This window comes from Natator depressus, chromosome 10 (assembly GCF_965152275.1).
Source record: "Natator depressus isolate rNatDep1 chromosome 10, rNatDep2.hap1, whole genome shotgun sequence".
NCBI lineage: Eukaryota > Metazoa > Chordata > Testudines > Cheloniidae > Natator > Natator depressus.
Genome location: NC_134243.1, coordinates 41,768,644 through 41,789,595, shown reverse-complemented (window position 1 = coordinate 41,789,595; position 20,952 = coordinate 41,768,644). Strand labels below are relative to the sequence as shown.

Genomic DNA, 20,952 nt, shown 5'->3' with positions numbered 1-20,952 from the left:
CAGGTGAGCTGTGCTCGTCTTATTGCCGAAGAAGGGGGACCTCCACGATTTACGAAACTGGTGTCCTGTCTCACTCCTCAGCATGGACGACAAGGTCGTAGCGAGAGCCATCTCTCTGTGGCTAGGGTCCATGCTGGCGGACATGGTCCACCCAGACCAGAGCTACACCGTCCCGGGCCGCACCACCTTCAACAACCTGTGTCTGGACCGGGATCTCTTTGAACTTGGGTGTAGGGATGGTCTGCCGTTCGCCCTCTTGTCCCTGGATCAGGAGAAGGCATTCGACAGGGTGGATCACGGTTATCTCCTGAGCACTCTGCGAGCATTTGGCTTCAGACCCCAGTTTGTGGGTTTTCTCTGGGTGCTGTACGCCTCCGCAGAGTGTCTGGTCAGGCTCAGCTGGACCCTGACCGAACCAGTCAGCTTCGGGCGAGGAGTACGGCAAGGGTGCCCCCTCTCGGACCAGCTGTATGCTCTGGCAATCGAGCCCTTCTTCTGTCTCCTCTGCAGGAGGTTGCCAGAGTTGGTGCTGCGGGAGCCGGAGCTGTGGCTGGTCCTGTTGGCATACACTGACAATGTGCTCCTCGTGGTCTAGAGCCCGGGTGACTTGGCGCGGGTGGAGGCTTGCCAGGCCATCTACTTGGCAGCCTCCTCTGCCCAAGTCAACTGGGTCAAGAGCTCTGGCTTTGTGGTAAGGGACTGGTGGTAGGCGAGCTCCCTCCCATCTGTGCTTCAGGCCATCGGGTGGAGCGTGAGTCCGCCGCTCTGTCGGCGTTTACCTTTCTGCCATGCATCCTTCTCCACCGGAGAACTGGCATGATTTACAGGGTGGGGTGATAGAGCGGCTCCAGAAATGGACAGGACTGCTCCGGTGCCTCTCCCTTTGAGGGAAAGCGCTGGTGCTTAATTAACTAGTTCTGTCCATGCTCTGGTACTGGCTGAACACCCTGGTCCCAGCCCCAGGTTACCTGGCCAACCTCCGGACATCAATTGTGGAGTTCTTTTGGTCAGGACTGCACTGGGTCCCTGCAGGGGTTCTCCATCTACACCTGGAGGAAGGAGGGCAGGTCTTCGGCCTCCAGGCCCTGCAGAGGCTCCTTTATGGTGCAGGTAGTCCCGTGTGGAGCATACTGGCGCACACCTTCCTGCGCCGCTTCTGAGGGCTCCGATACGACCAGCAGCTCCTTTATCTCCATCCGAGAGGTCTTCCGCGAGACCTCTCTGGGTTGCTGGTCTTCTACCAGGACCTTCTCCGGACCTGGAAACTGCTTTCAAAGACCAGGTCCGTGGTGGCCACTGAGGGGGCAGATCTCCTCGCGGAGCCCCTGCTACACAACCCCCAGCTTCACCAGAGGTTGGTCCTGGCAGAAGTCAGAAGAGTCGGAGACCTCCTGCACTACGACCGGGGAGACTGGCTGGATCCCCTGACGCTCGCTCAGTGTATGGGGCTCTCCAAACCTCGTACTCCCCGGCGCGTACTTCAAGAGGTGAGGGGGCTTTGCCTCCCGCTGCTCGGGTTTACCTTGACAGGGTCCTGCACGAGGGTGTGCCCCGCCCAACTCCACCCCAGGCCCGCTGGACCTTTTCATTGGGCCCCTGCCCCGTGGACCCAACTGACCCCCTCACAGTGAGCCGGCTGCACAAGCTGCAGCCGGTCTGTTTCCAGACTGCGCCAAGGAAACATCTATATACATGCTTGTACTTCACACCCTTCACGCCCTCACCCTTGTGTCCTGCTCTGATACAAAAATGGCGGGACCTCCTGCCACCTTTGGAGGGTGAGGAGCCCCGGTGGGCCAGTCTATATTCCACCTTGGTCCTGAGGCCCACCGGGGATATCAGTTGGCGGCTTCTTCACAGAGCAGTGAGCACGGGCATGTACTTGGTGCAGTTCACCCCTATCCCAGACACCTGCCCCTTTTGTGGCATGAGGGAAACCCTGGCACACATATTTGGAGTGTGCCAGGCTGCAGCCCCTATTCCAGCTCCTCAAATATTTTATTACACTTTTGGTTGCACTTTTCCCCTCACCTTCTTCTTATTTATACACTCCCTATCCACAGCCCCACAAAGTCACGGATCTCCTGGTTAACCTCCTCCTGGCCCTAGCTAAAATGGCCATCTATAAAACCAGAGTGAGGAGGTTGGCCGATGGAGTCTCCTGTGACTGTGGAGCCTATTTCCGATCCTCCATCAATTCACGTATCCGGGCAGAGTTCCTCTGGGCGGCGTCCACTGACTCCCTTGATGCCTTTGAGGAGCAGTGGGCGCTGTCCGGGGTTCTCTGCTCAGTGTCCCCGTCCGGTTCCCTTTGTTTGACCCTTTGACCACACTCCTGTCCCTGTTATTTCATTAGTTATCCCCCATATTTATTTGGTGTCCAGGTCCTGTGGATTTCCCTCTTAGGCTGGGGGGGGGGGAATCCTTTTAGTAGTGGGCGGGCAAAGACCACAGATCCACTTCCCGGATCCCAATAGGATCACTATCCTGTAACCCTCTGACCTGGAGGGAGAAGGAGTTAGAGGGCTGCTGCTCCCGCTGCTGGTACTGCTGCTGCTAGGCTCTGGGCTCTCCCTGTTGCTACTGCTGCTCCAGATGCTCCCCTGGCTGGGCCAGATACCATCCCCCTTCTCTGCTACCTGGTTGCTGGCCGGCTGCTGGACCCCCCACCCTCGGCTGCTGCTATTGCTCCAACTGCAGCCCCTTGGGGGGGGGCCTGCTGGCCTGCGCCCCAGATGGGGGGAGTGACAGACCCCAGCCCCAGCCGTTGTTGCTGTGGACACCAGCACCACCTGAGAGGGGTCCTTTCTGCCTGACTAGACCACCATCTGGAGTTCCTGGAGCTGCTGCTGCAGAGCTTGCTGCCTGGAGCTGCTGCAGCCCCGAGGAGGAGAAGAAGAGGACCATCTCTTAGCGGGGGAGCACCTGAAGACTTTGCAGACCACCGTGGAGGGGGCCTTAAGACTGAGTAACTTTCAAACTGTGCTCTTGTGGTGAAGTCTTGACTATATTTGTGGGGACATAAGGGTGTGGTGTGGAGCTGCCCCTCCATCCATCTGTGTGCCCCCACCATTACAGTTGCCCCCTCCACCACCCCCACTGGCCGTTTACCATCTGCCTCAGCTCCTGCCTCTGGACTCAGCTGCTTGCTTGGCTTGCCACGCCCTATTTCCACCATTTGGGCCAGAAGCAGCAGCCAACCTAAACAGACTTTTTGTGCAAGTGGGAGCACATACTTCCCCCGCCCCAGACTGCCCACCTCACAGCTTTACCCCTTGCTACCTGCCCCATTTGCCCCTTGCAGCCTTTTGCACCCCCCTTTTGCCTCAGCCCCCATTACTAGCTTCGGTTTGTTTGCCTGCCCCACCCATTTCCCTCTGCAGCCTTTATTTGTTTGCGCTGACCCAGCCTCTGAAGCTAGCCCCTTGGTTTACCTGTCCTACCTCCAGCCCGCTTAGCCCCTTGCTCTGTGTGCCCATGCCCCTTCCCATGCACTTGTGCCCCTCCCCATTTTAGTTTAAACCCTCTTCACTGCACCCTCAATGCTGTTGTATCCCACCCTCCCCTAGTGCAGCTAGAGGAGACGGAATTTCACCCAGTGTTGGTTATTGCCTGTGACAGGGTTAGGACTCACCACCGCTGGCGCCTCCTGCTGGTTGCTCCAGGAATGAGCTCTGTCCAGTCATGGAGCACCTTTTTCGCATGGTGCCTTGCCCCTCATCTGCTCTGCTGCTTCAGGGACCCTCATTGCTCCCTGCTCGGCAACATCCTCTTCAGGACACTGTCCTCCAGCAGTGCCCACTGCTCCGGTCTCACCCCCTTCCAGGGGTTTGGTGTTATCAGCAGTCCACGATCTGCACCTGTTGTAGTGGCTGGCTGCAGCCTCTAAGTCTAGCCCCTTATCGCAGGGCCCAGCCACAGCCTGGATCAAGCCATGCTCCTCTTCAGCCTGGTGTAGCACAAGGGGAAGGGGGGGACCCAGGCCCACCAGCTATTCTGGGTCCCAACCCAGGGACCCTCTAGCAACAGCCTCTCTGCCCTCTTTCTCTCCCCTTGCCCTGCTATTGGCCCTGTGCACCTGCCTGGCCTAGGCTGGCAGCCTGGGGTTTTCCTTGGCCGGAACTCCCCAGCACTGCTCTGTCCAAGGTGCTACCTTCCAGCAGAGGAGCCAGTCCTCCTATCTTGACCACCAGGGAGAGACTGCCCACTCCCTTCCTGGGCAGCCTTTTATGTATGGCTGAGTCTGGCTCTGATTGATTGGCTGTCTCTAACGCAACCTCTGATTGGCTCCCTAGCAGGCATTTTCTGATTGGTCGCCCACCTGCACCGCCTCCCTGGCCTACTGAAGCCCCATCTAGGATAGAAGTGGGGCAGCCACCCCACTACATTGCCCCTAACCCCTGATTGCCGCCCCCCGTCCAGCCCACCCCCTTTGGTGCCCTCCTCCCCTGCCTGCAGCCTAGTGGGGAGGAGTGGTCGACCTGCTTTCCCTCTCTCCTCCTGGTGCCTCCCTTTCCCTCCCTGGTCATGATGGTGGGGGACGAGACGGGTGGTGCTCCTCCAGAAAACCCCACCACCCCTCCCCCACCTGCCACCCCGTTGCCCCCCAGAGCCTCTACCTCCGCTGCCACAGCCGAACCACCTGCTACTGCCCCCGCTGGGGCACCGGCAGCAATGGACACCGGAACGACCTCCGCTGCTGCCACGTCCCTCTCCCCCTCCGACTCTGGGGAAGCCCCCCAGCTGGTGGGAAAGGCCAGGGTAAAAAGAAGGGTAAAGGCCCCACAAAAAAGACCAAGCCCTCCATGGCAGGGGCTGCCCCCACTGCCGCCGCCCCGACATCAGTCGCGGCGTCCCTTCCTGCTGTTCCCTCCACCAGCTCTGTGGGTGTCCCTCCCCCGGCCCCCAGGGTGTACGCCCAAGTGGCGGCAGCCCCTCCGCCTGCCGCTACATCATCTCTCCCACCCACCGCCTCTGCTATCATCTATAGCTGCCAGGGCCCCTTCCCGACCTTGACCAGGAAGTACAGTGTTCGTTGCCTTCTGGTGCCTGCCTCGCCCCATATGGAGACCTACATGCGGGCGTTGGCGAAGGTGGTGGGGCCCACGGCCATTGTGGTGGCCTCCAAAATGTACGGAAAGGTCGTCTTCTCTTTAGCATCGGAGGCCACCACCCAGGAGGCGGTGGAGAAGGGCCTGGCGGTGGGGGGCGTTTTTGTCCCCCTTGAGCCGCTAGAGGACCTGGGCGTCCGTCTGGTCCTGACCTCTGTCCCTCCCTTTCTTCCCAGTGCTGCCCTGTTACCCGCTCTCTCCACCCTGGGGAAACCCATCTCTGTTGTCAGCCCTCTCCCACTGGGCTGCAAAGACCCCTCCCTCCGTCACGTCTTCTCTTTCCGCCGGCAGGTGCAGCTTCAACTGCCACCAGCGGCGCATGGTGGAGAGGCACTTGAGGGGTCATTCTTGGTCCCCTACCAGGGGGCCCATTACCGGGTGCACTACTCTATGGGGGAGGCCTGGTGCTACCTCTGCCAGGCGACAGGACACGTCTGGAGGGACTGCCCATTGGCTTGGCAAGGAGGGGCATCCAGGACCCACGAGCCCCAGCAGGGCACCGGCCCCATCAGAGCGGCTAACAGAGGGAGTTTGCCTGGGATCTGCCTGAGAGGAGGTACACTAAGGGCTGCATTAAGGAGGCTGTGTTGTTGAGTATCTGAGTGTCTGCTGTGGGGACAGTTTGACCGTGTGCTTGATTGGTGGTTTGAAAAGTGTGAATTGGGAGTGCTTTGTTCCAGGTGAGCCTTGAGTGGGCCTGACTGTATAAAAAGCCAGTCAGCTGCCAACCAGCTGAGCGGCTAACAGAGGGAGTTTGCCTGGGAGCTCGCCTGGGGAGAGCCCACTGAGGCTTACATCTTGCCGGCTTCTCTGAGTAGTTACTACAACTCCTGAGGAAGCTCGTAGAAGGAAGGTAATATGGACGGGGGGTGTTCAGCTCTTGTGACCTGCACTGGATGTGCCATGTTTGTCTTTGTACAGACAAAATCGCTTCTGTCCTTTGGAAGAAAGTGCAAGCTGGTCTCCATATTGGAAGAGAAGGTTCAAGGTCTGGAGCAACAGGTATCGACTCTGCGTTGCATAAGAGAAACTGAAGATTTCCTGGACAGATGTCAGGATATGCTTTTATGGGCACAATGTTCTGATGATTCAGAGCAGGCTGCGCAGCGGGGACAGGAGGATGGGGAAGAAATTTGGGAGCATGTGACCTCCAGAAGAAGAAAGGGGAGCGTCCATGTACCAGCAACGCAGATACAAGTAAGTAATCGTTTTCATGTTCTCTCCACAGGTACTAATGCGGAGAGTGGACTAGATGATACATCTTAGGGAAGGGAACAGAAGGAGACTCCGCCGATTGGAAGGCATGAGATGCACTGTCCTACGGTTGGGGATTCCGCAACGACCGCTCCCAAAAGAAGGAGGCGGGTGGTGGTGGTCGGGGACTCTCTCCTCCAGGGGGACTGAGCCATCTATCTGCCGCCCCGACTGCGAAAACTGAGAAGTCTGCTGCTTGCCAGGAGCTAGGTTCACGATGTGACAGAGAGACTGCCGAGACTAATCAAGCCCTCGGATCGCTACCCCTTCTTGCTTCTCCACGTGGGCACCAATGATACTGCTAAGAATGACCTTGAGCAGATCACTGCAGACTACATGGCTCTGGGAAGAAGGATAAAGGAGTTTGAGGCACAAGTGGTGGTCTCGTCCATCCTCCCTGTGGAAGGAAAAGGCCCGGGTAGAGACCATCAAATCGTGGAAGTCAACGAATGGCTACGCAGGTGGTGTTGGAGAGAAGGCTTTGGATTCTTTGACCATGGGATGGTGTTCCGAGAAGGAGGAATGCTAGCCAGAGACGGGCTCCACCTAACGAAGAGAGGGAAGAGCATCTTCGCAAGCAGGCTGGCTAACCTAGTGAGGAGGGCTTTAAACTAGGTTCACCAGGGGAAAGAGACCAAAGCCCTGAGGTAAGTGGGATACTGGGAGGAAGCACGAGCAGGAGAGTGTGAGAGGGCAGGGCTCCTGCCTCATACTGAGTTACTTCAAGTGCCTATACACAAATGCAAGAAGCCTGGGAAACAAGCAGGGAGAACTGGAAGTCCTGGCACAGTCAAGGAATTATGATGTGATTGGAATAACAGAGACTTGGTGGAATAACTCACATGACTGGAGTACTGTCATGGATGGATATAAACTGTTCAGGAAGGACAGGCAGGGCAGAAAAGGTGGGGGAGTTGCACTGTATGTAAGGGAGGAGTATAACTGCTCAGAGCTCAAGTATGAAACTGCAGAAAAACCTGAGTGTCTCTGGATTAAGTTTAGAAGCATAAGCAACCAGGGTGATGTCGTGGTGGGAGTCTGCTATAGACCACTGGACCAGGGGGATGTGATAGACGAGGCTTTCTTCCGGCAACTCACTGAAGTTACTAGATCGCAGGCCCTGGTTCTCATGGGAGACTTCAATCACCCTGATATCTGTTGGGAGAGCAATACAGCGGTGCACAGACAATCCAGGAAGTTCTTGGAAAGTGTAGAGGACAATTTCCTGGTGCAAGTGCTGAAGGAACCAACTAGGGGCAGAGCTCTTCTTGACCAGCTGCTCACAAACCGGGAAGAATTAGTAGGGGAAGCTAAAGTGGATGGAAACCTGGGAGGCAGTGACCATGAGATGGTCGAGTTCAGGATCCTGACACAGGAAAGAAAGGAGAGCAGCAGAATACAGACCCTGGACTTCAGAAAAGCAGACTTTGACTCCCTCAGGGAACTGATGGGCAGGATCCCCTGGGAGAATAACATGAGGGGGAAAGGAGTCCAGGAGAGCTGGCTGTATTTTAAAGAATCCTTATTGAGGTTACAGGGACAAACCATCCCAATGTGTAGAAAGAATAGTAAATATGGCAGGCGACCAGCTTGGCTTAACAGTGAAATCCTTGCTAATCTTAAACACAAAAAAGAAGCTTACAAGAAGTGGAAGAGTGGACAAAGGATGAGGAAGGAGTACAAAAATATTGCTCGGGCATGCAGGAGTGAAATCAGGAAGGTCAAATCACACCTGGAGGTGCAGCTAGCAAGAGATGTTAAGAGTAACAAGAAGGGTTTCTTCAGGTATGTTAGCAACAAGAAGAAAGTCAAGGAAAGTGTGGGCCCCTTACTGAATGAGGGAGGCAACCTAGTGACAGAGGATGTGGAAAAAGCTAATGTACTCAATGCTTTTTTTGCCTCTGTCTTCACGAACAAGGTCAGCTCCCAGACTACTGCACTGGGCAGCACAGCATTGGGAGGAGATGACCAGCCCTCTGTGGAGAAAGAAGTGGTTCAGGACTATTTAGAAAAGCTGGACGAGCACAAGTCCATGGGGCCGGATGCGCTGCATATGAGAGTGCTAAAGGAGTTAGCGGATGTGATTGCAGAGCCATTGGCCATTCTCTTTTTGAAAACTCATGGCGATCGGGGGAAGTCCCAGAAGACTGGAAAAAGGCTCATGTAGTGCCCATCTTTTAAAAAAGGGAAGAAGGAGGATCCTGGGAACTACAGGCCAGTCAGCCTCACTTCAGTCCCTGGAAAAATCATGGAGCATGTCCTCAAGGAATCAATTCTGAAGCACTTCGAGGAGAGGAAAGTGATCAGGAACAGTCAGCATGGATTCACCAAGGGCAAGTCATGCCTGACTAATCTAATTGCCTTCTATGACGAGATAACTGGCTCTGTGGATGAGGGGAAAGCAGTGGATGTGTTGTTCCTTGACTTTAGCAAAGCTTTTGACACTGTCTCCCACAGTATTCTTGTCAGCAAGTTAAGGAAGTATGGGCTGGATGAATGGACTATAAGGTGGATAGAAAGTTGTCTAGATTGTCGGGCTCAACGGGTAGTGATCAATGGCTCCATTTCTAGTTGGCAGCTGGTATCAAGTGGAGTGCCCCAAGGGTCGGTCCTGGGGCCGGTTTTGTTCAATATCTTCATAAATGATCTGGAGGATGGTGTGGACTGCACCCTCAGCAAGTCTGCAGATGACACTCAACTGGGAGGAGAGGTAGATATGCTGGAGGGTAGGGATAGGATTCAGAGGCCCCTAGACAAATTGGAGGATTGGGCCAAAAGAAATCTGATGCGGTTCAACAAGGACAAGTGCAGAATCCTGCACTTAGGATGGAAGAATCCAATGCACCGCTACAGACTAGGGACCGAATGGCTAGGCAGCAGTTCGGCAGAAAAGGACCTAGGGGTTACAGTGGACGAGAAGCTGGATATGAGTCAACAGTGTGCCGTTGTTGCCAAGAAGGCCAATGGCATTTTGGGATGTATATGTAGGGGCATTGCCAGCAGATCGAGGGACGTGATCGTTCCCCTCTAGTCAACATTGGTGAAGCCTCATCTGGAGTACTTTTGTGTTCAGTTTTGGGCCCCACACTACAAGAAGGATGTGGAAAAACTGGAAAGAGTCCAGCGGAGGGCAACAAAAATGATTAGGGGTCTGGAACACATGACTTATGAGGAGAGGCTGAGGGAACTGGGATTGTTTAGTCTGTGGAAGAAAAGAATGAGGGGGGATTTGATAGCTGCTTTCAACTACCTGAAAGAGGGTTCCAAAGAGGATGGATCTAGACTGTTCTCAGTGGTAGCTGATGACAGAACAAGGAGTAATTGTCTCAAGTTGCAGTGGGGGAGGTTTAGGTTGGATATTAGGAAAAACTTTTTCACTAGGAGGGGGTGAAACACTGGAATGCGTTACCTAGGGAGGTGGTGGAATCTCCTTCCTTAGATATTTTTAAGGTCAGGCTTGACAAAGCCCTGGCTGGGATGATTTAGTTAGGGATTGGCCCTGCTTTGAGCAGGGGTTTGGACTGGATGACCTCCTCACGTCCCTTCCAACCCTGATATTCTATGATTCTGTGACTCTATGATCGCGGGCGCCCCTGGCTGCCCGGCACCCAAAGCCACACCTCCTCCTTCCCAGCCCAACACTGCTCTCACTCGGGCCCAAGGGGCACCTCCCCCACTATGCCCAGATGAGCGGGAGAGCCCCGCCTCCACTGCTTGCAATCTGGCAGGGCCTGTGGAAGAGGGTGAGGCAGGGACACCACTGGGCATGGGAGAGGGCCCGCCCCAGGGGGAATCTTCCCTCCCTCGTGCTGCCCCACCGTTACCCCCCCCCCCCGAGTCCCTGAGCCATTGCCCCTGCCCCCCGGCCCGACCACTGTTAGCCAGCCCCCAGATGATGCCATGGAGGGCTGGGCCCTAGTAAAGGGGAAGCGGGGCAAGGGAAAGGCTTGAGCTCCACTCCTCCCATCTGATGCGGAGGCCCCCCGGTAAACCAGAAAGGGGGGCACAGATGCTGAGCCTTCCACTTTGCCCACAGGTGCGTTCCATCCACCGGTGCCGGCTGGGGAAGACGTGGCAGCACCAGAAGGTAGTATCTCCCCTCCACAGAACTCCCTCCCTTCCGATGCCCCTGAGGGAGCCCCTCCTGCCCTGGTACCATCTGAAGCCTCTGTGATCCCCGAGGCGACCATCGCGTCGGGTGCCGGCGGGGAGAACCCCAGGGTGGCGGAAAGCGATCTCCCCTCCATATATGAGGAGATCGAGGCCCTAGGTCTGACACCGGTCACTGAGCGGGAGGATGACCCTTTGCCAGTGGTCCTCGATCTGGGCAACCTCACTCCAGCACCCCTTTCCCCATGCTCCCTCCCCCTAACTGTTGCTTCCGCTCCCACCTCCGAGGAGCCCCTGGACTCCTCCATCAACCCGGCCACAGAAGGCACCCCGCTGATGGCCGCCGAGCCTGTTCAGGCGACGGCCAGTGCCACGCGGCCGGGACCCAAGCCACCAGGGGCACCCCTCTTTGGTGTGGATCAATCAACCTCCTTCCCGGGGGGGGGCCCTACAGAAGATAGTCCACCTCCTGATGCAGTCGCTGCCAAACCCACCATAGAGCCTGCGCCTGGCATCGCTGAGAGCCCTCTCCCCACCCCCTCCACCCTTGAGCCTGATCAGGAGGTGTTCCATTATCCCCACGGTCAAAACACTTTCCAAACCTTCCCAAATCACATGGATTTTAGCTAGTGGTATAAGGAATCTGCTTTGGCTCACCCCCACAATCTCTGCCATTTGGCCAGGTAACACTCTGGCCTTTGGGACCACACTCTGCTTAACCAGAGAGATCTGGGCCCCTGTATCCCTCTGCCCCAAATATTCCCTGCCATCAGTTTGGACAGCCTTAACATGTTCCAAATCTGGTTCTGCAGAGGCTAACCTCACAGAACCAATATGATAGGTTTTAATTGCTTGGATGGTTTCTGTGTTGAGGACAGCAGAACTAACATGAGCTATTGTTTGCCTGCTTCCTCCTAGCACAGAGCATTTATTCCTCAGGTGATCAGTGGAATTACACTGATAGCACCTTCTGGGCTCTTCTGCTTTTACAGGAGATTTGGGATAGGAGTTCCCAGTAGAGGAATCTTTTTGGGTAAGAGACTGTTTAGGCTCCCAGCCCCCTTCTCTCTTCCCACGGGCAAATGGGATCCTCCCTTCCCACCAGTTTTACACCCGTCTTTCTGTGGCCTGTCCTCAATAGACACCTGATTCTGTTCAAAGGCATCAGCTAAAAAAGTCATCTCATCCACAGACTTTACATCTTTGACCCATAGACACTGCTTTACATCAGACTTACACATGCTTAGGAAATGCTCTTGAGAAACAAGATCCAACATTCCCTCAAAACTTGCCACCTCTTTACCCCTCACCCATTTTCCCAACAAATCTTTCATTTTGTTTACATATTCCCCATTACTCATACCAATATCCCTCTTAAGATTCCTAAAGTTAACTCTATATGTTTCAGGGGTAATCTGAAAACTTCGCAAAATAGTATCTTTAAATTTACAATCATCTAAAGCATCTTCAATAGGCATTCCATTGAATACATTTCGAGCTTTACCAGTTAATTTTGCAATCAGGGTAGGAACTCTCTTATCATCAGGGATTTCATGTATTACACACAGCCTTTTGATGGTAGTCAGATATTCAGCAATATCATCATTCTCACTATATACAGGACATAAGTGTTCCCATTTGTGGATTTTTGGAGTGATGGGAGTTGTTGGGGTTGGAGGGGAGGGTTCTGCTTCTCTAGCAAGTCCAATTGGTGTTTCCACACTCTTTCTTTCTTTCTTTCTTTCTCCTTTTCTTCCATGGCCCTTCTGTTTGCAGCTTTCTCCCTGGCTGTCTCTTTTTCTTTTATCTCCAGTTCTTTCAGTTGTAGTAATCTCTGGTGCTCCCTCTCCTTTTCTGCAGACTGAAGCCTAAAAAGTTCCAACTTTGCAATCGCTTCACTGCTTTCACTCATTTTCCTGCTTTCCTGTTCTTATTTCCCTTTCTCAAAACTAAGCAACAGCAAATAACAAAATTGTGACCTCCTCCTGACTGTCCTTAGCTACTGAACTTAAGACTCACTTAAAATCACAAATATCAGTGCTTAAAGTGTGAACTTCACTTGGAGTAACAAGCTGTACATACACCCTGCTCACTATGACGTTCCCCTCTGGTGTTGTCTGGACCAGTGATCTGCTAGGCCAGTGGTTCTCAAACTAGGGCCGCCGCTTGTTCAGGGAAAGCCCCTGGTGGGCCGGGGTGGTTTGTTTGTTTATCTGCTGTGTCCACACGTTCGGCCGATTGTGTCTCCCACTGGCCATGGTTCACCACTCCAGGCCAATGGGGGCTGCGGGAAGGGCGGCCAGCACATCCCTCGGCCCACGTTGCTTCCCGCAGCCCCCATTGGCCTGGAGCAGCAAACCGCAGCCAGTGGGAGCCGCAACTGGCCGAACCTGTGGACGCGGCAGGTAAACAAACCAGCCCGGCCCGCCAGGGGCTTTCCCTGAACAAGCGGCGGCCCTAGTTTGAGAACCACTGTGCTAGGCTACTCCAATCCTTGACTCTGGTAGCCAGCCTTACCCTGCTCTGCTGAGAGAACCCCCACTCCTGGGCTGTTCACGCACATAACTATATACATGAAATAACCTTACTATAACATTACTGTAACAATTACTATAACATCACTATAACAATTATGCTCAGTGCATGATGAGCCTTCTGAAGACACCCAACATGACAAACTTTGCATTGGATACCACACAATCATTTTATAAAGATGAATATGGGGATGTAGGGTGTTCCCCCAAGATACGGAGCGTCACAGCCAGTTACAACAGTGCCATGTGAATGCCTGTTCTCATTTTCAGGTGACGCTGTAAACAAGAAGTGGGCAGCATTATCTCCTGCATATGTAACCAGACTTGTTTGTCTGAGCGATTGGCTGAAGTAGGACTGAGTGGACTTGTAGGCTCTAAAGTTTTACATGTTTTATTGTTTTATTTTTGAATGCAGTTTTTTTTGGTACATAATTCGACATCTGTAAATTCAACTTTCATGATAAAGAGATTGCACTACAGTACTTATATGAGGTGAATTGAAAATACTACTTCTTTTGCTTTTTGTGCAAATATTTGTAATAAAAATGAGCACTGTACACTTTGTATTCTGTGTTGTAATTGAAATCAATATATTCCAAAATGTAGAAAACATCCAAAATATTTAAATAAATGGTATTCTATTATTGTTTAACAGTATGATTAATCACGCAATTAATCACAATTAATTCTTTTAATCACTTGACAGCCCTAGTAATTATTATTAGAAGTACAAAACTACCCTTTTCTCACCATAACACTGAACAAAATATAAACACAGTGAACCAAGTTTCTTATATATCTTTACAGAACAGTATTTGTACCAATACATTTAGCTTTATTAATTGGTTACACCAGGGGTAGGCAACCTAGGACACGCATGCCAAAGGTGTTACGTGAGCTGATTTTCAGTGGCACTCGCACTGCCCGGGTCCTGGCCACCGGTCTGGGTGGCTCTGCATTTTAATTTAATTTTAAATGAAGCTTCTTAAACATTTTAAAAACCTTATTTACTTTACATACAACAATAGTTTAGTTATATATTATAGACTTATAGAAAGGTTTCAGAGTAGCAGCCGTGTTCATCTGTATCCATAAAAAGAAGTAGACGTACTTAGATCTACTCACCGCGATGTCTTCACTATGGTGAGTCGACTGCTGCCGCTCCCCCGTTGACTCTGCCTGTGCCTCTCACGGTGGTGGAGTACAGGAGTTGACAGGAGAGCGCTTGGTGATCAATTTATCGCATCTAAACTAGACGCGAGAAATCGACCCCCACTGGATCGATCGCTGCCCACTGATCTGGTGGGTAGTGTAGACATACCCTTAGTTACCAGGAAAGTCAACAGCCACTGTTTAGCAGCAAACCCTCACACCTCAAAGAAACAAGGTGCCACAAGCTAATATTTTTACAGCATTTGCTTAATTCCCTTTCAGTAGTTCTTAAAACAAAATTACATTCTCTCTTCAAGTTCACAGAGACATGTTGTCTAAATATTCCTTACTTTGCAGCTAGTCATCATAATAACCAAACTTTTAATGACTAATAGTTTTCCCTTTGTTAATCTTACTTTAAGAGTCTTTCTGTATTTACTTTCTTTGGTAATGTATATCAATTATGTGATGTTCTGCTTTTCCTAAGAAAGGTCCAGAAATCTTATTGCATAATTCCCAACAGGCTGAACCATCTGAAATGTTGGTTAGGGCGAGTGCTGCAAGCAAGCAACTGTATAAAAATCTGTGGCCATTTTTCATCTCAGCCTAGATCCTGACCTGGGCCATCTGTAATGCAGGTTACGATGAGTCCCAGAGGTACCAAGCCAATGTAGTGGGCATTCCTGGAGATTTCTTCCCAGAACTTTTAAAAAATGTTTGACCAAACAAGAAATAGTTAAATATCAGGATAAAGGGACATGCAGTATAGCTCAAAAATATGTAGGGAACGTATGGTTCATAATAACCCACCTTCTCTTTTCTGAAGAAATCCAGGCGTAGAAACTAGATTTAAAGGAGTCAATTTTTTTTAAGTGAAGTAAAACTTGTAATTTTTTTTCCTGCTTTGAAGCACATAGGGACAGAAGTTGATCCGGCATCATGCTGCTTTTTTCCTGTAATGCCAACTTAACTGGATGGTATGTAAGAAAACAACTTGTACTGTCAACACTTATTTTATCTTTCATAAAAATATCGTAATTCTGCACTGTTTTAATGCTTGATCAAATGCAAACATGGGTCACACTAGAGCAGTGGTGACTTGAGACATTAATACTCTTACCGACAGTAAAGAAAGGGTAAATTAATAATTTAAACAGTTAACTTTGTAAAAGTATAAAAAACAATCAAAGGGCATGGGGCTTCTTGTCCCTCTAGCCCAGTGGTTCTCAAACTTTTGTACTGGTGACCCCTTTCACATAGCAAGCCTCTGAGTGCAACACCTCCTTAAAAATTAAAACCACTTTTTAATATATTTAAGACTATTATAAATGCTGGAGGCAAAGCAGGGTGTGGGGTGGAGGCTGACAGCTCGTGACCCCCTGCGGGGTCCTGACCCCCAGCTTGAGAACCCCTGCCCTAGAGGTACAGGGGCTGGGGGAGGGAGGGAGAAAAGATTAGTTGGGAAGCAAGCGTATTGGGATGTAGGGATAAGAATGGATAATGAGGGGTGTAGGAGGGAGAGCTTTGTTGGGATGGCACAGAAGAGAAGAGGGCAAGGGCTATAAGCAGGGGTGGGCAGGAATAAAAATGTGGCTACTTTTGGAGAGGCACTTTCTATGCCCCCCACCGTCAGAGGAGCTGCCTCTCCCCGCCCTTGGCCCCATCCTCCACAGCCCCTGGGCCGGTGTCCCTCTCCCTCAACAGACAGAGAAGCTGGATTCCCCCCCCCCCCCGCCAACGGCTGAGCTTGCTCTCCCCACCCTGGCTCTGGAGGAGTTCTCTGCCCACACTGATTGGGGGGGGCTGTGCTGATTATACTGATTGTAGGGGGTCAGAGGGGTGTAGGATGAGGGGGTGTGGGGTTGGTGGGGTGTAGGGGGTCAGTGGGGTGTAGAATGACGGGGAGTGGGGTCGATCGGGGTGCAGGGGGGTCAGAGGGGTGTAGGATGAGGGGATGTAGGGAGTCAGAGGGGTGTAGGATGAGGGGGAATGGGGTCAATGGGGGTGCAGGGGGTCAGAGGGGTGTAGGATGAGGGGGTGTGGGGTTGGTGGGGTGTATGGGGTCAGTGGGGTGTAGAATGAGAGGAAGTGGGATCGATGGGGGTGCAGGGGGTCAGAGGGGTGTAGGATGAGGGGGTGTGGGGTTGGTGGGGTGTATGGGGTCAGTGGGGTGTAGAATGAGAGGAAGTGGGATCGATGGGGGTGCAGGGGGTCAGAGGGGTGTAGGATGAGGGGATGTAGGGAGTCAGAGGGAGTTGGATGAGGGGATGTGGGGTTGGTGGGGTGTAGGGGGTCAGTGAGGTGTAGGATGAAGGGGTGTGGGGTTGGTGGGGTGTAGGATGAGGGAGTGTGGGGTCAGTGGTGGGTAGGGAGTCAGAGGGGTGTCGGGTCAGTGGGCGTAGGCACTCGGTGGGGTGTAGGATGAGGGGGTGGGAGGTAGGGGGACAGAGGGGTGTAGGATGAGGGGCTGGGGTCAGCAACATGTCTATACACGGACACAAGTGTCTGTGGTAAAAAATTTGAAATCTGTGGTAATTTTTCAAAAAATTGAATGACTGAATGACAGAATCCCTATCCCAATGTCCGTCACTAAGTCCGATAATTTTGTTAAGTGTCCGTCACGCAACGTGGTGGTGCCCACCCCTGATGAGGGGGCGTAGGGGGTCAGAGCGAGTACAGAGGAACAGGGGGGAGGGCAGGGGTGTAGCATGAGAGGAGGTAGGGGGTCAGTGTGGGTGTAGGCGCTGTTCCTGCACCAGCAGGGCCCGTGACCCCCCACAGCCCTGCCCGGTGCCTGTGCCCAGCTAGGAGCGGCTCCCGCAGGAGCCCACGACGCCATGCCCTCGAGAGTCCCGCTCCGGGTTTCCCTGCCGTCCCGCCCCGCGTTTTCTGTCTCTCCAGGAGCAATGTGGGATTCTCTGCGAGGGCGGGGGAAGGTGGTGCTCCGCGCGCGCCCCCGACGGTTGGCCGTCAGAAGAGCGCGTTGCCTCCCGCTGGGAGGGGGACGGTAGAAGAGGCGTGCGTGTGGCGCATGCGCACGGGCGGCCGTGGTTGGGGGCGGAGCGCGGCGAGTGTCCCTCTCGCTGTGTGCTGGAGACGCGACGCCTGGCGCTGGGACCGGCCCGCGATGGAGTGACTCCCCACCCCGGCCTCTCTGCGCGGACGGCGCTCGCCGCCGGAGCCCGACCAGGGCAGCCCCTTCCTCAGGCCGCCGCAGTGGCAGCGCCCGGCCAAGGGCGAGCGGACCCAGCCCCACCGGAGAAGCCCCCGGGGGAGGGGCAGCTGCTGCTGTTGGGTGCCCGGCTGCCGGGCTCGGGGCGCGGAGCGATGGCGGCGCGGGGAGCCAGGCGGCTCCTCGGCTCCCTCTGGATCGCCCTGTTCCTAGGGCAGCCGGACCCGGCCGCCGCCGCCGCCAGGAGCAGCTTGCAGAGCCCCGCAGGTAAGGAGCCGGGCGAGCCCCCGTGGCAGCGCGCGAGGGCGGTGTGGCCGGGGAGCTGGCGGGCTGAGGGGCTCCGCGCCGCGCGGAGGTTGCGACCGCGGTCGCTGGAGGTGGCTGCAGTAGTGGCCTGGCGCGGCGCGCAGGGGCTACCCCGGGGTGACCGCTCCGCCGGCGCGCCTGGGGGAAGGGGCCGATGACGCCCGCCGGGCTGGCGGGTCGCAGAGGGCGGGGAACAGTAGCCCCGCGGCTTGGGAAAGGTCAGGGCTGTTGGTTGGCGCTGGGCATTTGCAGGCGCCTTTCCCCAGCGCTGGGCAGGTCCGTTCCAGTTGTGAGAGCGGGGCAGCCTTGGGCACCTTAAATGCACCAGTAGAGGCCACTGCATGCCTCCCTCAGTTGAGTTATCCCTGCCACTTCTCGGTGCAGGGAGAGGCACAGGAGGCACCTGGGTCCCATTTCCCTCGGCCTTCCCAGTACGCTTCACCAAGGACCTCCGTTTCCTGCTCTCATTGAAGTCTATGGGAAAACTACTGTTGAAATTAGTGAGAGCAGAATCGGGCCCTGGCTGAGCTGCGAGACCAGACCTGCTTGCTGATTTCAGCAGGGACTGCTTTCCAGCCGAAAGATGACGACCTGCGGAGGGGATGAGCCAGCTGGGTAAATGAGAGCCAATAAGTAATTTTTTATTTAAAAATTATAGAAAAAAAGTACCATATTTTTGTGTTGGTTGGGAAGAAATAGGGATAGACTGTGTCGCTGCTTAAAGTGACCACTAATGATCTTCTATGTTGCTCATGCCACTTTTGCCTTTTTAGCACAGGGATTGGCAGGCATACAAGACTTTAAATTAATGGTTTTGCAGCATTTCAATTATTGTAATAGTCACACTTGTCGAATTTTTACAGTTCATGATCTTAGTGTTTGCATTATGAATCCTGATTTTCAGGGGTTTAAAAAATTAAATCACATCCAGTTGAAATGTGATATATGAATTAGTGTTTTCTAAATCTTACAAAGAATGTCAAATCTGTTAAATATGTTATAGAATGCTTATTAAGTCTTTAATAGTGTAAGCTGCTTAGTTTGCAAAGCTTTTGCTAAAAAAGGAAAAAAAAAACTTTTGTCCCTTTGTTGGCATTTGAATTCATGCTGAAAAAAATCTGGTTTCTAGTGCCAAGGAATAATTTTAAGGTTTGATTGGAAATATATTGTAGCTTTTGCATTTTTCACATTTTAAAGATAGTGGTTGTGTTGAGGTTTTGTTTGAAAAAGAAATTATTGATCAGGCAGTGGAGTTTCTTCATAGAATTAACTGAATAAGCTCTGTTATTACATGGTATAGTATGGCTGTTTCAAATCACATTGGGCAGGAACTTGGCATGGGGGTTGTCAGTGTGGGTCCTGCTATTGCTATAAAATATGTATGTCTGGTGGCTGATATTTAAATGATAGGAGAGTGTTTGTCTTTACTAAATGCAAGTTTTGTAAGTTCTAAGTCCGAAGTATGGCCTGTACCTTATGAAAAGAATGTTAAAATGGGATATGGTAGCGAAAGATGTAGTGAAGTGGGAAGGGATCCACAAAGAGAGAATACTAAAAACATGCTATATATGTTGGAACCAGAAGAAGATTCTCTGGAAGTTGGCTTGAGTCTGTGGCCTGGAGCCAATTAGGTGATTTTTCTTTAAAAAATGATCTGGAAAAAAAAGTACAATACTATCTTTTTGTCTCTGGATGGGAAGAAATAGGGCTAGAATTGTGTCACCACTCTGAAAATGACCAATTAGTGGTGATCTACAAAGATTGCTAATGCCACTTTTACCTCTTAGCACTGGCACATAAGATTTTAAACTTCAGATTGTTTTTGCAGTTATTACATGCCTTGGAATGATATTGGACAACTGCACTTGGGAAAACAAATATTTTGTTCCTCTAGTATATAAAATATAATGTATGCGCTGGGTGCTGCAGGTGCCATTTTAAATAAAAAAAAAAAAAAAAAAAAAAGCGAGAGAGAGCGAACACTGCAGCAGAGCTCCAAGAGTGAATTCCACCATATGGTTACTGTAGGGTCCTAATTCCTAATACATACTATAACTATTAAAATTGACAGGTTTATTCTTTACACTGTTGCACTATGTAACTCCCTTTAATGTTAACAGGAGCCATAGTGGCTAGAGCAGGGGTTCTCAAACTGGGGGTCGGGACCCTTCAGGGCGTTGCGAGGTTATTACATGGGGGGTCATGAGCTGTCAGCCTCCACACCAAATCCCGGTTTGCCTCCAGCATTTATAATGGTGATAAATATATTTAAGTGTTTTTAATTTATAAAGGGGATTGCAGTCAGAGGCTTGCTATGTGAAAGGGGTCACCAGTACAAAAGTTTGAGAACCACTGGGCTAGAGGGACAAGAAGCCCCATGCCCTTTGATTGTTTTTTATACTTTTACAAAGTTAACTGTTTAAATTATTAGTTTACCCTTTCTTTACTGTCAGTAAGAGTATTAATGTCTCAAGTCACCATTTTCAACATAATTCCTCTTGTCTTAACTATTTATGCAATCATTATTAAATTCCAAAAATATGTTGTTTGATTTAAGTCAAATATATCTAGGTCTCTGACCCAAAGAGGTTAGACATGAAATGGCAAGGGAAGACAAAAACAGAAACAGGTAGGGGTGGAGAGGTCGACATTTATTTATAGCTATAAGATCATGAGTTTGCTTGGGTGATTTTGTGCAAATCTCTTATTGTTTCATTAAGAATTTTTGTATATATTTAACTTTCAAAATAATTATGAACACAGGACGCTACCAATGTCGTAGAGCAGGGATTGGCAACCTTTCAGAAGTGGTGTGCCAAATCTTCATTTATTCACTCTAATTTAAGGTTTTGCATGCTCATAATACATTTTAATGTTTTTAGAAGGTCTCTTTCTATAAGTTTATAACTAAACTATTGTTGTAGGTAAAGTAAATAAGGTTTTTAAAATGTTTAAGAAACTTAATTTAAAATTAAATTAAAATGCAGAGGCCACCGGACCGGTGGCCAGGACCTGGGCAGTGTGAGTGCCACTGAAAATCAGCTTGCATGCTGCTTTCGGCATGTGTGCCATAAGTTGCCTACCTCTGTCGTAGAGTTTAAGGCCAGAAGGGACCACCAGATCATCTAGTCGGACCTCCTGTATATCACAGGCCGCCAATACCACCTGCATAATAAATCTATTACTTCTCATGCATGTATATTGAATGTTCAGCATATAATTTGACTTGATTGAAAATAACTCCTAAGCTGTATGCATGATGTTTTGTTTTGGCATAAGTGCCCATAAATAGAATGCAGTGAAAGGCCACCTT

The 20,952-nt window shown here is 51.6% G+C and overlaps 1 protein-coding gene across 9 annotated transcripts in view; it reads left to right on the top strand.

Annotated features, from left to right (window-relative positions):
* Positions 1–17,223: 17,223 nt before the first annotated feature.
* Positions 17,224–20,952, top strand: part of NEO1 (neogenin 1) — a 520,914-nt gene continuing 517,185 nt past the window's right edge. For all 9 annotated transcript variants that reach the window (XM_074965871.1, XM_074965869.1, XM_074965867.1 and 6 more), the window contains exon 1: positions 17,224–17,600. In XM_074965871.1, coding sequence (XP_074821972.1) covers positions 17,489–17,600 — 112 coding nt within the window. In that variant the 5' untranslated portion in view covers positions 17,224–17,488. The remainder of the gene's footprint in view (positions 17,601–20,952) is intronic.